Source organism: Anolis sagrei, chromosome 8 (assembly GCF_037176765.1).
Source record: "Anolis sagrei isolate rAnoSag1 chromosome 8, rAnoSag1.mat, whole genome shotgun sequence".
Lineage (NCBI taxonomy): Eukaryota > Metazoa > Chordata > Lepidosauria > Squamata > Dactyloidae > Anolis > Anolis sagrei.
The window spans coordinates 31,636,929-31,651,289 of record NC_090028.1 but is presented as its reverse complement, the minus strand read 5'-3'; the positions used below and the strand labels follow the sequence as shown (position 1 = coordinate 31,651,289).

General features: G+C 44.9%; 1 protein-coding gene across 1 annotated transcript in view; it reads right to left on the bottom strand.

The window, feature by feature from the left end:
• Window positions 1–10,693: 10,693 nt before the first annotated feature.
• Window positions 10,694–14,361, bottom strand: part of HEATR3 (HEAT repeat containing 3) — a 35,807-nt gene continuing 32,139 nt past the window's right edge. The window contains exon 15 of the mRNA XM_067471108.1: window positions 10,694–13,071. Coding sequence (XP_067327209.1) covers window positions 12,955–13,071 — 117 coding nt within the window. The 3' untranslated portion in view covers window positions 10,694–12,954. The remainder of the gene's footprint in view (window positions 13,072–14,361) is intronic.

The following is a 14,361-nucleotide window of genomic DNA, read 5'->3' as shown; positions in this document are numbered from 1 at the left end:
CCACGTCACAGTCCCTCCAACTGTTGGGGGGGGGGGGGGGCAGATTATAATTAGAAAAAAACATGAATAAATTCCTATGCACAGAGCACATATCTTATTTGTAGTGCAAAAAACACTTATAAACAATACAATTGCGGCCTGCCTACAACTCCCAGAAGCCCTTGCCCTCTCAACCAACGGCCAGGCATTCTGGGAGTTGGAGGCCCAAGCCGCCTGGTGAGGAGGCCTAGAGATGGCCCTCACTCCCTTAACGCGCCCTATGACCATGTGGGACTCAGTTTCCCAGAATCCTCGGGCTTAGACAAAGCTGGCCAAGGCTTCTGGGAGTTGGAGTCCCAAACGCCATAGGCTGTGAAGAGTCTCTCTGGCCTCAGCAAATCCTGTGCAATCTGCATCTCTGCCCACCAGGACTTTGAGATGTTCCAGGGAGGCCCTGCTTTTGATCCCGCCTGCTTCTCAAGCACGGCTGGCGGGGACGAGGGATAGGGCCTTCTCGGTGGTGGCTCCTCGGCTGTGGAACGCCCTTCCTACAGACATTAGACTAGCACCATCTCTAATGGTATTCCGCAAAAAAGTGAAGACCTGGCTGTTTGAGCAGGCATTCGAATAATTAGTGCAATGATTGGTTAATGAACACTGGAATGGAACAATGGATGACGAATCTGGAACATGTTTTTGATGACGAGACGACAGTGAATGGGTATTGTAGTAACTGTTTATTAATTGTGTAATGTGTTAGGTTGTTAACTGTTTCTATACTGTAGCACTGAATTTTTGCTGTTCGTATTTGTTGTGAACCGCTGTGAGTCGCCTTCGGGCTGAGAACAGCGGTATATAAGTAAGGTAAATAAATCCAAAGGGTTGCTATCAGTCCAGGGGCCTACAACCTGAGGATCACAACCAGACACAGTGAAGACATCTGCCCTTGAGCTATGCTACTCTGCTGCTGAATACGCATGCCCAGTGTGGAACACATCTCACCACACTAAAACAGTGGATGTGGCTCTTAATGAGACATGCCGCACTATCACGGGGTGTCTGCTCCCCACACCACTGAAGAAATTACACTGCTTAGCTGGTATTGCACCACCTGACATCCGCCGGGAAGTAGCAGCCAATTGCGAAAGGACCAGGGCAGAGATATCTCCAGCTCATCCCCTGTTTGGGTATCAGCCAGCACGTCAACGACTTCAATCCAGACATAGTGTTCTAAGATCTACAGAGACACTCGCTGGAACACCTCAGCAAGCGAGAATCCAAAAGTGGCAGGCTCAAACCCAGAAACTCAACCAATGGCTGATACCAAATGAGAAACTCCCCCCTGGGCACACAGAGGACTGGGCGACTTGGAAGGTGCTGAACAGACTGCGCTCTGGCACCACGAGATGCAGAGCCAACCTTAAGAAATGGGGCTACAAAGTGGAATCCACGACATGCGAGTGCGGAGAAGAGCAAACTACAGATCACCTGCTGCAATGCACCCTGAGCCCTGCCACATGCACCATGGAGGACCTTCTTGCAGCAACACCAGAGGCACTCCAAGTGGCCAGATACTGGTTAAAGGACATTTAACCAACTACCAAACTCACACATTTTGTATTTTCTCTGTTTGTTTGCTTTGTTCTGTTAGAAATGTAATATATTTGACTGACTGCCCTGACACGAGAAATAAATAAGCAAATCCTATGCAATCCAAAAGGGAGAAGGCCCTCACTCCCTTAACGCACCCTATGACCATTTGGGACTCAGTTTCCCAGAATCCCCGGCCCTAGGCAAAGCTGGCCAAGGCTTCTGGGAGTTGGAGTCCCAAAACCATAGGTTGTGAAGAGTCTCTCTGGCCTCAGCACATCCTATCCAATCCAAAAGGTTAATTGTTAATTGTATTGATTGTGTCCAATTCTGGGCACCACCATTGAAGAGAGATATTGACAAGCTGGAATGTGTCCAGAGGAGGGTGACTAAAATGATCAAGGGTCTGGAGAACAAGCCCTATGAGGAGCGGCTTAAAGAGCTGGGCATGTTTAGCCTGAAGAAGAGAAGGCTGAGAGGAGATATGATAGCCATGTATAAATATGTGAGAGGAAGCCACAGGGAGGAGGGAGCAAGAAGGCCCTCACTCCCATAACTTGACCTGTGGCCATTTGGGACTCCATTTCCCAGAATTCCCGGCCCTAGACAAAGCTGGCCAAGGCTTCTGGGAGTTGGAGTCCCAAAACCATAGGCTGTGAAGAGTCTCTCTGGCCCCAGCAAATCCTATGCAATCCAAAAGGGAGAAGGCCCTCACTCCCTTAACGCACCCTATGACCATTTGGGACTCAGTTTCCCAGAATCCCCGGCCCTTGACAAAGCTGGCCAAGGCTTCTGGGAGTTGGAGTCCCAAATGCCATAGGCTGTGAAGAGTATATCTGGCCTAAGCAAATCCTGTGCAATCCAAAGGGTTGCTATCAGTCTTCTTAGACATTGCCTTCTCAGTGGTGGAGGAGGCCCTCCCTCCCTTAACGCGACCTGTGGCCATTTGGGACTCCGTTTGAGTTGGAGTCCCAAACGCTATAGGCTGTGAAGAGTCTCTCTGGCCTCAGCAAATCCTGTGCAATCCAAAGGGTTGCTATCAGTCTTCTCAGACAGGGCCTTCTCAGTGATGGCCCTTTGACTGTGAAACTACCTTCCCAGGGACATTAGATCAGCCTTTTAAAACTTTTAAAACAGAGGACCAGGTCACAGTCCCTCCAACTGTTGGGGGGCCAGACAGAGGCGGCCCTAGGTAATTTTCAACGGTAAGCAAACAGTATTTTGCCCCCCCCCCCCAACCAATCACTGATGTATATTTTCTGTTCATTGTGGGAGTTCTGTGTGCCATATTTGGTTCAATTCCATCATTGGTGGAGTTCAGAATGCTCTTTGATTTTAGGAGAACTAGACATCCCAATAACTACAACTTGCATATGTCAAGGTCTATTTTCTCCCAAGAGCGCCTCAAGAGCGCCCCTGGGCAAAATCAACTATACTGCAAATGCTTACTTTGCGTAATGGGTTGAACCACCCCTGGGGCCAGATTATAATGAAATCCACAAGCATGTTGACAATTTCAACAGAAAGGAGGAGATCATGAAAATGAACAAAATCTGGCTACCAGTATTAAAAAACTCTAAAATTACAACAGCAAAACAGCAAAGAGGAAACAACCAGGCACATCTTAACACCTCTCAACAAAAGATTCCCCCAGGCTCAGCCAGGTCTTTCAGTGCTAATGAAGGTGGTCAGTTAAAACATTCACACCTAGCTCCAGCAGAGAAGAGCTCTTTCTCCCACCCCAGTCATTCCACAGATATATAAACCCATTTTCCTAATTCCAACAGACCTCACTACCTCTGAGGATGCTTGCCATAGATGCAGGCAAAACGTCAGGAGAAAATGCCTCTAGAACATGGCCATATAGCCCGAAAAAACCCACAAGAACCTAGTGATTCCAGCCATGAAAGCCTTCGACAATACATAATCTCTCTGGCCTCAGCAAATCCTGTGCAATCCAAAGGGTTGCTATCAGTCTATTTATCAAATCATCCAGGCAATGTCCCCTGGGAAACGTCCTTGCAGAACTGCCAATTCTCTCACACCAGAAACAACTTGCAGTTTCTCAAGTCGCTCCTGGCACAACAAAAAATAAAATAAAAAAGTCTATTCATTTATTTATGACATTTGTATCCCACCCATTGTTCAGCCTGAAGGCGACTCAGGGTGGCATACGGATCGGCAACAATTAGATGTCGTATAGAAATACATATATCAATAAAAATAATTAAAACGAATCATAAATACATATAAAATCCATAAAAATCAATTAAAAATCAATTCAAAAACTATGTCTACAAATCCAAATTCCTCATCCGTTTACATAGTTAATGGTTAACAGGTCATGGATCATGCTGCAGCTCCAAAAGCTTGCTCAAAGAGCCAGGTTTTCACTCATTTTCGAAAGATCAGAAGGGAGGGGGCTGATCTAATGTCCCTGGGAAGGGAGTTCCACAGCTGAGGGGCCACCACTGAGAAGGCCCTGTGTCTCGTTCCCCCCCCCCCCCCCACGCGCCTGTGAGGCAGGCGGGATCGAGAGCAGGGCCTCTCCAGACGGTCTCAAATTCCTAGAAGGTTCATAGGAAGAGATACGTTTGGATAGATAAGGTGGGCCGGAACCGTTTAGGGCAGGGGTCCTCAAACTAAGGCCCAAGGGCCGGATACGGCCCTCCAAGGTCATTTACCCAGCCCTGGCTCAAGGTCAACCTAAGTCTTGAAAGCACACAACAACAACAATCCTATCTCATCAGCCAAGAGCAGGCCCACACTTCCCATTGAAATACTAATAAGTTTATGTTTGTTAAAATTGTTCTTCATTTTATATACAGTATTTATATTTCACATGTCTCACCCCGCAGGGGACTCACAATGCACACATAAATGGCAAACATTCAGTGCCATAGACACACAACATATATAGACAGATACACAGAGGCCATTTAACTTTCCAGCTTCATGAGGGTATGTTCAAATTCCAGCCACCGGGGGAGCTGTCGCTTCACCGTCCACTTGTGACACCGATGGAGTACTTCCTCATTCTTTTGCACGCTGCTGGAGATTTTTATGACATGGTAAATTAGTTAAATATAGCTTCCCCACATAAGCGGTACCTACATTTCCTACTTGACAGATGCAACTGTCTTTCGGGCTGCAAAGGTCGTCAGCAAGCTAGACAAATGATCGGGAGCTTACTCCGACCTGGGCTGGCTTCGAACTCGTGACCTTTCGGTCAGTAGTGATTTTAATGCAGCTGACTCATAACCAGCTATGCCACAACAATTGTATTGTTTATAAGTGTTTTTACACTACAAATAACATATGTGCAGTGTGCATAGGAATTCATTTTTTTTTCAAAATATAATCCAGGCCCCCAACGGTTTGAGGGACTGTGATCTGGCCCTCTGTTTAAAAAGTTTGAGGACCCCTGGTTTAGGGCTTTATAGGCCAAAGCCAGCACTTTGAATTGTGCCCAGTAGCAAATTGGCAGCCAGTGGAACTGGTGCAAGAGTGGAGTGGAATGCTCCCTGAGCGCCGTTCACGTTAGTAACCTCACTGCCCCACACTGGACAACTTAAAGCTTCCGGACAGTCTTCAAGGGCAACCCCACATAGAGCATGTTGCAGTAGTCTATATGGGATGTAACCAGAGCATGGACCACTGTGGCCAAGTCAGACTTCCCAAGGTACGGGCGCAGCTGGCGCACAAGCTTTAACTGTGCAAATGCTCCCCTAGTCACTGCCAAAACCTGGGGTTCCAGGCTCAGCGATGAATCCAAGATCACTCCCAAGCTGCGAACCTGCGTCTTCAAGGGGAGTGTAACCCCGTCCAACACAGGCTGTAACCCTATGCCCTGTTCGGCCTTGCGACTGACCAGGAGTTCCTCTGTCTTGTCTGGATTCAATTTCAATTTGTTCATCTGCATCCAGACCGTCACAGCAGCCAATCACCAGTTCAAGACCTGGACAGCCTCCTTAGTAGCAGGTGGGAAGGAGTGACAGAGTTGGACGTCATCTGCGTACAGGTGACACTGCATCCCGAAACTTTGGATGATCTCCCCCAGTGGTTTCATGCAGATGTTAAACAGCGTGGGAGACTGAGAGGTCCAGCAGAACCAACAGGGACACACTCCCCCTGTCTAGCTCTCGGCATAGATCATCCACTAAGGCAACCAAGGCTGTCTCGGTTCCAGACTGTGCTGGATCCAGATACCTATACCCAGCATACTTACTTACTTAGGTGATCCCTCGTAGTCCGAGCATGATGGTCCTCCAAGTTCGGTGTGCTGGTAGTGGGTCCGTAGGTGACTGTCGAGCCCTATTCTTGACCTGCATGTTCTCCCACAGTGAGGGTATCCGTTTCCAGGTGGAAGGTGGTCCTGGTCGAGGTTGGCTTGATGCGCCTTCCTCTTGGTACATTTCTCTCTTTCACCCTCCATTTGTGCCTCTTCAAATTTTACAGCACTGCTGGTTCCAGCTGAACTCAAGCTGGAGTGCTCAAGAGCCAGGGCTTCCCAGTTCTCAGTGTCTATGCCAGAGTTTTTAAGGTTCACTTTGAGACCATCTTTCAATCTCTTTTCCTGTCCACCAACATTTCGTTTTCCGTTCTTGAGTTCGGAATAGAGCAACTGCTTTGGGAGACGGTGGTCGGGCATCCGGACAACATGGCCTGTCCAGCGGAGTTGATGGCGGAGGACCATCGCTTCAATGCTGGTGGTCTTTGCTTCTTCCAGCACGCTGACATTTGTCCGCTTGTCTTCCCAGGCGATTTGTAGGATTTTCCAGAGGCAGCATTGATGGAATCATTCTAGGAGTGGCATGTGACGTCTGTAGACTGTCCACGTCTCGCAAGCATAAAGCAGGGCCCTCCAGGTGTTTTGGACTTCAACTCCCACAATTCCTAAGTTTGCCTATCCATGGTCTATACTCAGACATCTATTTTATCTAATGCTACATTTGGATAAGGCCCCAAATATCCTCAAGCAGACCTGTGGCCCTTCAGGCGTTTTGGACTTAATCTCCCAGCATTCCTGGCCATTGGACAAACTGGCAAGAGCTTCTGGGAGTTGGAGTCCCAAACACCTGGAGGGGCCAACAGTTGTGCAGGCCTTGCCCTAAGGGCCCGAGATCCTTTCTGATCCTGGGAAAGGCTCAAGACCTTGTAAAACATCAGCTCTATGGAAACGTGGCTGTTTAAAATGGTGTCAAACTGCGTTAATTCTGTAGTGTAGATGCACCTTTGGTGCCAAAGGGGTTTTTTCCGCCAAAGCAGCTGTTTATTCTTTCCATTTTGTGCTCCATTTGAGAATAAAGACAAGAGGGAAATTTCCATTCAAACATTTCAAAATAACACCGGCGTCTAAAACACCGCTACAAGTTGTTTGGCCTGTTAGCAATAAACATAGCTTACTTACACTGGTAATGTAAGTAAAAATATGAGTAATGCTTGAAGCGAGAAATTTTGCAAACTGGCTTTTTGTTACAGGCTTGTCCCAATAGCCCGATGCCCAATATCTATCTATCTATATATATATAAATGCTCTGTTCGTTTTGAGTGGTATCATAACTCAAAATCCGAATTGCCACCAAATTCGGCCACAAGACACCTACTAACCCAAGGGGTGACCATCACTCAAAAAATAAATTTTGTCATTTGGGAGTTGTAGTTGCTGATTTATAGTTCACCTACAATCAAAGAGCAATCCAAACTCCACCAATGATGCAATTGAGCCAAACTTGGCATACAGGACTCCCATCACCAACAGAAAACACTAGATGGGTTTGGTGGACATTGACCTTGAGTGTGGGAGTTGTAGTTCTATACATCCAAAGAGCACTGTGGACTCAAATAATGGCGGATCTGGACCAAACTTGGCACAAATATTCCATATGCCCAAATATGAACACAGATGGAGTCTGGGGGAAATAAACCCTAACATTTGGGAGTTGTAGTTGCTGAGATTTATAGTTCACCTACAATCAAAGAGCATTCTGAACTCCACCAATGATGCAATTGAACCAAACGTGGCACACAGGACTCCCATGCCCAACAGAAAACACTAGAAGGGTTTGGTGGGCATTGACCTTGAGTTTGGGAGTGGTAGTTCACCTACATCCAGAGAGCACTGTGGACTCAAATAATGATGGATCTGGGCCAAACTTGGAACGAATATTCCATATGCCCAAATGTGAACGCTGGTGGAGTTTGGGGGAAATAGACATTGGCATTTAGGAGTTGTAGTTGCTGGGATTTATAGTTCACCTACAATCAAAGAGCATTCTGAACTCCACCAATGATGCAATTGAACCAAACGTGGCACACAGGACTCCCATGCCCAACAGAAAACACTAGAAGGGTTTGGTGGGTATTGAACTTGAGTTTGGGAGTTGTAGTTCCCTACATCCAGAGAGCACTGTGGACTCATATAATGATGGATCTGGACTAAATTTGGCACAAATATTCCATATGCCCAAATATGAAAACAGATGGTGTTTGGGGAAATAGACTTTGACATTTGGGAGTTATAGTTACTGGGATTTATAGTTCACCCACAATCAAGGTGCATTTTAGCACCCCACCAATAGAAGTGGGTCAGACTTCCCACACAGAACCCCCATGGCCAACAGAAATGGACAGGTGTGTGTGCAGAAAGTACTATTTCCTGCTGGTCTTTGGCGACCCTTCTGACACCCCTGTGATAAACAGAAGTGAGTCAGAGGAAATCTATAATGACACCCCCCCCCCCCCAGGTAGATGCATGATTTAGATTGCATAGAAAAGGGTAAACACACCCATTTCTTTTGTTGTCTGTGCCACTGTTCAGATTTCACCTTGCTTCTTGTCCCTGTGATTAGATTTCGAAAAAATTGGCTTGTTGTGGAAACAAGGATTGGTCATAAATCTTCAGTGGGGACACCTTTCCCCCATGATAATAACACTTCCAGGAGTGAATTTCCTTTACTAGAGGTAGATTTCCCTTGTTTCCTGTTGTCTCAGCCCCGTTAACTATGAGTTGTTTGTAACTCGGGGACGGCCTGTATTCCTTTACTGGCTCAAGGTAAAGGGAGCCAGTTTGGTGCCACTGTGTTTGCCAACTGCTCCACAAACACATTTCAAGGTGACAGGTGTGCGCAGTTTCACAGAGCACCTGTTGTTATGACTCAGCTATAGAGGCCAATGGCAATCTGTCATTTGCGCAGCCAAGACTGGAAATAAAACCCAGGCAAGGCATTGCTTGCAAAGTCATCTATGGAACGGGAAATATTTGTCCATCCGTGATACCTCCAGGATCAGTGCTGGCTCCCAAGGATTGGTGTTTCCCACTTTTTGCAGTTTGTTAAAGACTATCAGAAATATACCAGGAGGCAAAAGAGTCTTGTGTTTCTTTGTCCAATATGACAATGCCAACACTTCAGGCCAATACATGCAGCCCAGCAAAAAGGAAAGTGTTGCTTTTGCAATTAGAGATATTCTGCAGAACCTGCTACTAGAACAGTGTTTCTCAACCTGAGGATCGGGACCCCTGGGGGGGGGGGGGGTCACAAGGGGGTGTCAGAGGGGTCGCCCAAGATCATCAAGACTATTTTCTGTTCGTCATGGAGGTTCTGTGTGGGAATTTTGGCCCAATTCTATCATTGGTGGGGTTCAGAATGCTCTTTGATTGTAGGTGAACTATAAATCCCAGCAACTACAATTCCCAAATGACAAAATCAATTTTTGTTGAGTGATGGTCACTCCTTGGGTTAGTAAGTGACTTGTGACCAAATTTGGCGGCAATATGTCCAACGAAAAGAGCAGACAGACAGACAGACAGATAGATAGATAGATGGATAGATAGATAGACTAGCCATCCCCTGCCAGGCGTTGCTGCTGTGGCCCAGTCTGGTAATCTGGAAAATAAAGTAATGAGAAAGTGCTGGTTTCTAATATAAATAATTTCTTTCTGCTTGTGGGTAAACAGTATTTCTTCTTGTTTCTTTGTCAGTGTTGATGTGGAGATTGTCTGGTTTGCATACTCTGGAACATGCAACATATAATTGTCCTTCTTTAGGGGTCCCTTTTAAATCTAGGATACTATATCTCTCTGTGTGAATCATATATATATCTATCTATATCTATGGCTGGATGGCTCTTTGTCAGGAGGGTTTTGATTACGTTTTCTTGCCCTGGTGAAGCGAGTTGGACTGGATGGCCTTAAATATTTTCTGTTGGTCATGGGGGTTCTGTGTGGGAAGTTTGCCCCAATTCTGTTGTTCGTGGGGTTTAGAATGCTGTTTGATTGTAGGTGGACTATAAATCCCAGCAACTACAACTCCTAAATGCCAAGGTTGATTTCCCCCAAACTCCATCTGTGTTCGTATTTGGGCATATGGAATATTCGGGCTAAGTTTGTTCCAGATCCATCATTATTTGAGTCCACAGTGCTCTCTGGATGTAGGGAACTACAACTCCCAAACTCATGATCAATGCCCACCAAACCCTTCTAGTGTTTTCTGTTAGTGATGGGAGTCCTGTGTGCCAAGTTTGATTCAATTCCATCATTGGTGGAGTTCAGAATGCTCTTTGATTGTAGGTGAACTATAAATCCCAGCAACTACAACTCCCAAATGTTAAGGTCTATTTCCCCCAAACTCCACCAGCGTTCACATGTGGGCATATTGAGTATTCATGCCAAATTTGGTCCAGATTCATAGTGCTCCCTGGAGGTAGGTGAACTACAACTCCAAAACTCAAGGTCAATGCCCACCAAACCTTTCCAGTATTTTCTGTTGGTCATGATAGTTCCATGTGCCAAGTTTGATTCAATTCCATCATTGGCGGAGTTCTGAATGCTCTTTGATTTTAAGTTGAACTATAAACCTCAGCAACTACATCTCCCAAATGACAAAATTAAGCCCACCCCCCCAACCCCAAATGTGGGTGTATCGGATATTTATGCTCAATTTGATTCAGTGAATGGAAATGAATGGAAATACATCGCACACATCAGATATTTACATGACCATTCATGACAGTAGCAAAATTACAAATGTGAACTAGCAATGGAAATAATTTTATGGTTGGGGGTCACCACAACATGAGGAATTGTATTAAGGGGTCGCAGCATCAGGAAGGTTGAGAGACACTGTACTAGAAATATTATTTTATTTTGCTGTCTTTTTCAAAATGACACTTCGGCACCAAAAGGGCACAATTCCGGCTCGCCCTTCAATGATAATAAATCCCACCCCAAATCCGCTTTCCCTTTCTTCCCCGTTACAAATCATTACAATGATTTCCCATTTAATGTCTATGATTCAATATTCAGGATGAAAATCATTTCTAGAGCTAACCACAATGACAGTGTCGGTAACCTTAGGTTGCTTTCATTTACAGCCATGATTGGCATCAATGGGAAGGTTGAGTTAGTTCGCTGCCATTTGTTTACATCTACATTGAAGAATTAATGCAGTCTGGTGTCAGAAATATTTAAAAAATTAATTAGGTATTTTAAATTACAAAAATGTGAGTCAAGCACTGAAAGGGTTAATTCACCTCAGTCAATGAGAAGTGTCAGTCTGAGAGAGCCCTCAGTGTGAGAAGGCCTCAGTGTGTTAATAGGCTTCAGTATGAATAGGCCTCAGTGTTAGTTCACCTCAGTATATGAGAAGTGTCAGTCTGAGAGAGCCCTCACTGTGAGAAGGTCTCAGTGTGTTAATAGGCTTCAGTATGAATAGGCCTCAGTGTTAGTTCACCTCAGTATATGAGAAGTTTCAGTCTGAGACAGCCCTCAGTGTGAGAAGGCCTGGTGTGTGTGAGGCCTAGTGTGAGAAGGCTTTGGTGAGAGAAGCCCCAGGTTGAAGGCCTCATGTGTAAAGCTCCAGTGTGAAGGCTGCTGTGTGTAAAAGGCTATTGTGTGAAGCTCCTATGTAAGTTCAGTGTGAGTGGAAGCTCAGTGAGAACGAAGTCTCAGTTTGAGAGAGCCCTCAGTGTGAGAAGGCCTCAGTGGAAGGCTTCAGTGTGAGGTAGGCCTCAGTGTTAATAGGCTTCGATGTGAGAAGATTCGGTGAAAGAAGACCTAGGTTGAAGGCCACCATGTGTGTAGGTTGTTGTGTGTAAACAGCTACTGTGTGAAGCTCCTGTGTAACCTTGGTGTGAGAAAAGGCTCTGTGAGAGCGAATGTTTATCTGCATAAGTAAGAAGGCCAGTGTGGAAGCAAAGAAGGAAGTCTAAAAAACTTTATTTGTGTTATGGAAACCTTGGTCTTGTAAATAGTAAAACCACATTATTTGAGAGAACCCTCAATGTGAGAAGGTCTCAGTGGGAGAAAGGCTTCAGTGTGAGGCAGGCCTCAGTATTAGTAGGCTTCGATGTGAGAAGATTCAGTGAAAGAAGACCTAGGTTGAAGGCCATCATGTGTGTAGGTTGCTGTGTGTAAACAGCTACTGTGTGAAGTTTCTGTGTAACTCTGGTGTGAGAAGAGGCTCTGTGAGAGCAAAGCTGTTTATCTGCATAAGAAAGGAGGCAAGCGTGGAAGCAAAGAAGGAAGTATAAAGAACTTTATTTGTGTTATGGAAACCTTGGTTTTGTAAATAGTGCAACCACATTATTTTGCTATAAAGAAATACCTCCTAAGGAAGAGATAACATTGGTTTGTGTGTTTTTGTTCTTTTTATCACTTTGTACTACTGGTGTAGGAGGGTCTTTTGTTAATAAGCACATTCGCTCAGCATCTGGCACCACTTGAACTGCTATAATTCAGTGTGATGGCATCCTGAGAGATGTAGTTTTACAAGGTCTTTTCTGCCAAAGAGTGCCAGTGCTTCACCAAACTACAACTCCCATCATTCTATAGCAATGACAATTAAAGTAGTGTCAAACTGCATTCATTCTCCAGTGTAAATGCATCCCCAAACTCCAGCTTGCATGAACCAAGGCTAATAATTAGGATTAGGACAATTAGAAACCAACTGAGAAGTTGTCATGAAATAAGGCAACAGCCCATAAGATGCTCTCATTTTCCAAATCATGTACAGAAGGTCTGGAAGACTACATCTTTGACAGGGAATCAACAGAGAGAAATGACACTGTCATCCACAAAAATAAAATATTCATTCCATATTAGGCAGGTCGACCACTAGAACTGACACTGGTTCTTGATGTATGATGCATGAATTCGAAAAAGGTTTCAGTTCTGGAGCGAAGACACCCTTCTCCCATTTATTGACACCAAATCAATCTTTTTTTATTTCCAATCCCACTTTTTATCTGTCACGAATCCATCACCCAAAGCAAACAGACCACTCCACCACCAGCCACTGAAACGTGCTATATAATTCCCGATTAAAAATATATCAGAAACAATACCAAAAAAAATATAGCTTTACATTCTTTAGACTACTCCAAAAGTTATTTTTTCTTCTCCACCGTTTCCTGATAAGCAATGAATCGTCTTAAATTCAGCTTCACATTGTCAAGGACGCATAACTGATCTGTGCTGTATTGTCCTTTTCCTTCTTTCCGGATCTGCAAAGGGGGGGAAAGGGTAACGTTTTATTAATATTATTCAGAGAGTAAAAAAGCTAAAGTCATCTGACAAAAAGGACATCATCAGGACAAAGCAATGATACAGTTCGGAGGAAGAATTAATTCCCTTCACTCTCTTGGAAACTGTGAAGAGTGCAAAATTCAAACTAGGCAGTTAACTAAGTGGGTTATTTTGGAGGTAGTACAGAGTTCTAGGGTATTTTTATGGTGTATTTTGCAGTTTTCGTATACTGGTTGTGGGACATTCTATGTGAAAACTCCCAGAAAGTTCAAATTGTTTATGTTTTTTAAAATGTGGGTTTGGGAGGCATTTAGGGACTACTGTATATACTTGAATATAAGCCAACTTTTATTATTATTATTATTATTATTATTATTATTATTATTGTTGTTGTTATCAGGTTAAACTGCTGAGCTGAACTTGCTGACCGAAAGGTCGGTGGTTCGAATCCAGGGGGTGGGGTGAGCCCCCGCTTTTATCCCCAGCTTCTGCCAACCTAGCAGTTCAAAAATATGCAAATGTGAGTAGATCAATAGGTACCGCTTCGGCGGGAAGGTAACAGAGCTGCATGCAGTCATGCTGGCCACATGACCTTGGAGGAGTCTATGGACAATGTCGGCTCTTCAGTTTAGAAAGGGAGATGAGCAACACTCCCCGGAGTTGGACACAACTAGACTGAATGTCAAGGGGAAGCCTTTACTTTATTATTATTATTATTATTATTATTATTATTATTATTATTATTATTGAGGTTGGATGGCCATCTGTCAGGGTTCCATCTGAACATGAGGAAGAACTTCCTGACTGTGAGAGCCGTTCAGCAGTGGAACTCTCTGTGTGGTGGAGGCTCCTTCTTCGGAAGCTTTTAAACAGAGGCTGGATGGCCATCTGTCAGGGGTGATTTGAATGCAATATTCCTGCTTCTTGGCAGGGGTTTAGACTGGATGGCCCATGAGGTCTCTTCCAACTCTTTGATTCTATGATTTGTGCTATTGCTGCATGAAGGTAGGAGGAGGTTGGACTAGATGGCCCACGCCGTCTCTTCCAACTCTATTGTTGTTGGTGGTGGTGGTGGTGAGGCTAGATGGCCATCTGTTGGGGGTGCTTTGATTGTGCATGAAGACAGAAGGTCCTTGGACTAGATGGTCTTTAGAGGTCCTTCCAACTTTATTATTATTAATAATATTATTAAGGCTGGATGGCCATCTATTGGGATGCTTTGATTGTGCTTTCCCTGAATGAAGGCAGAATGAAAGGGGTTGGGCTAG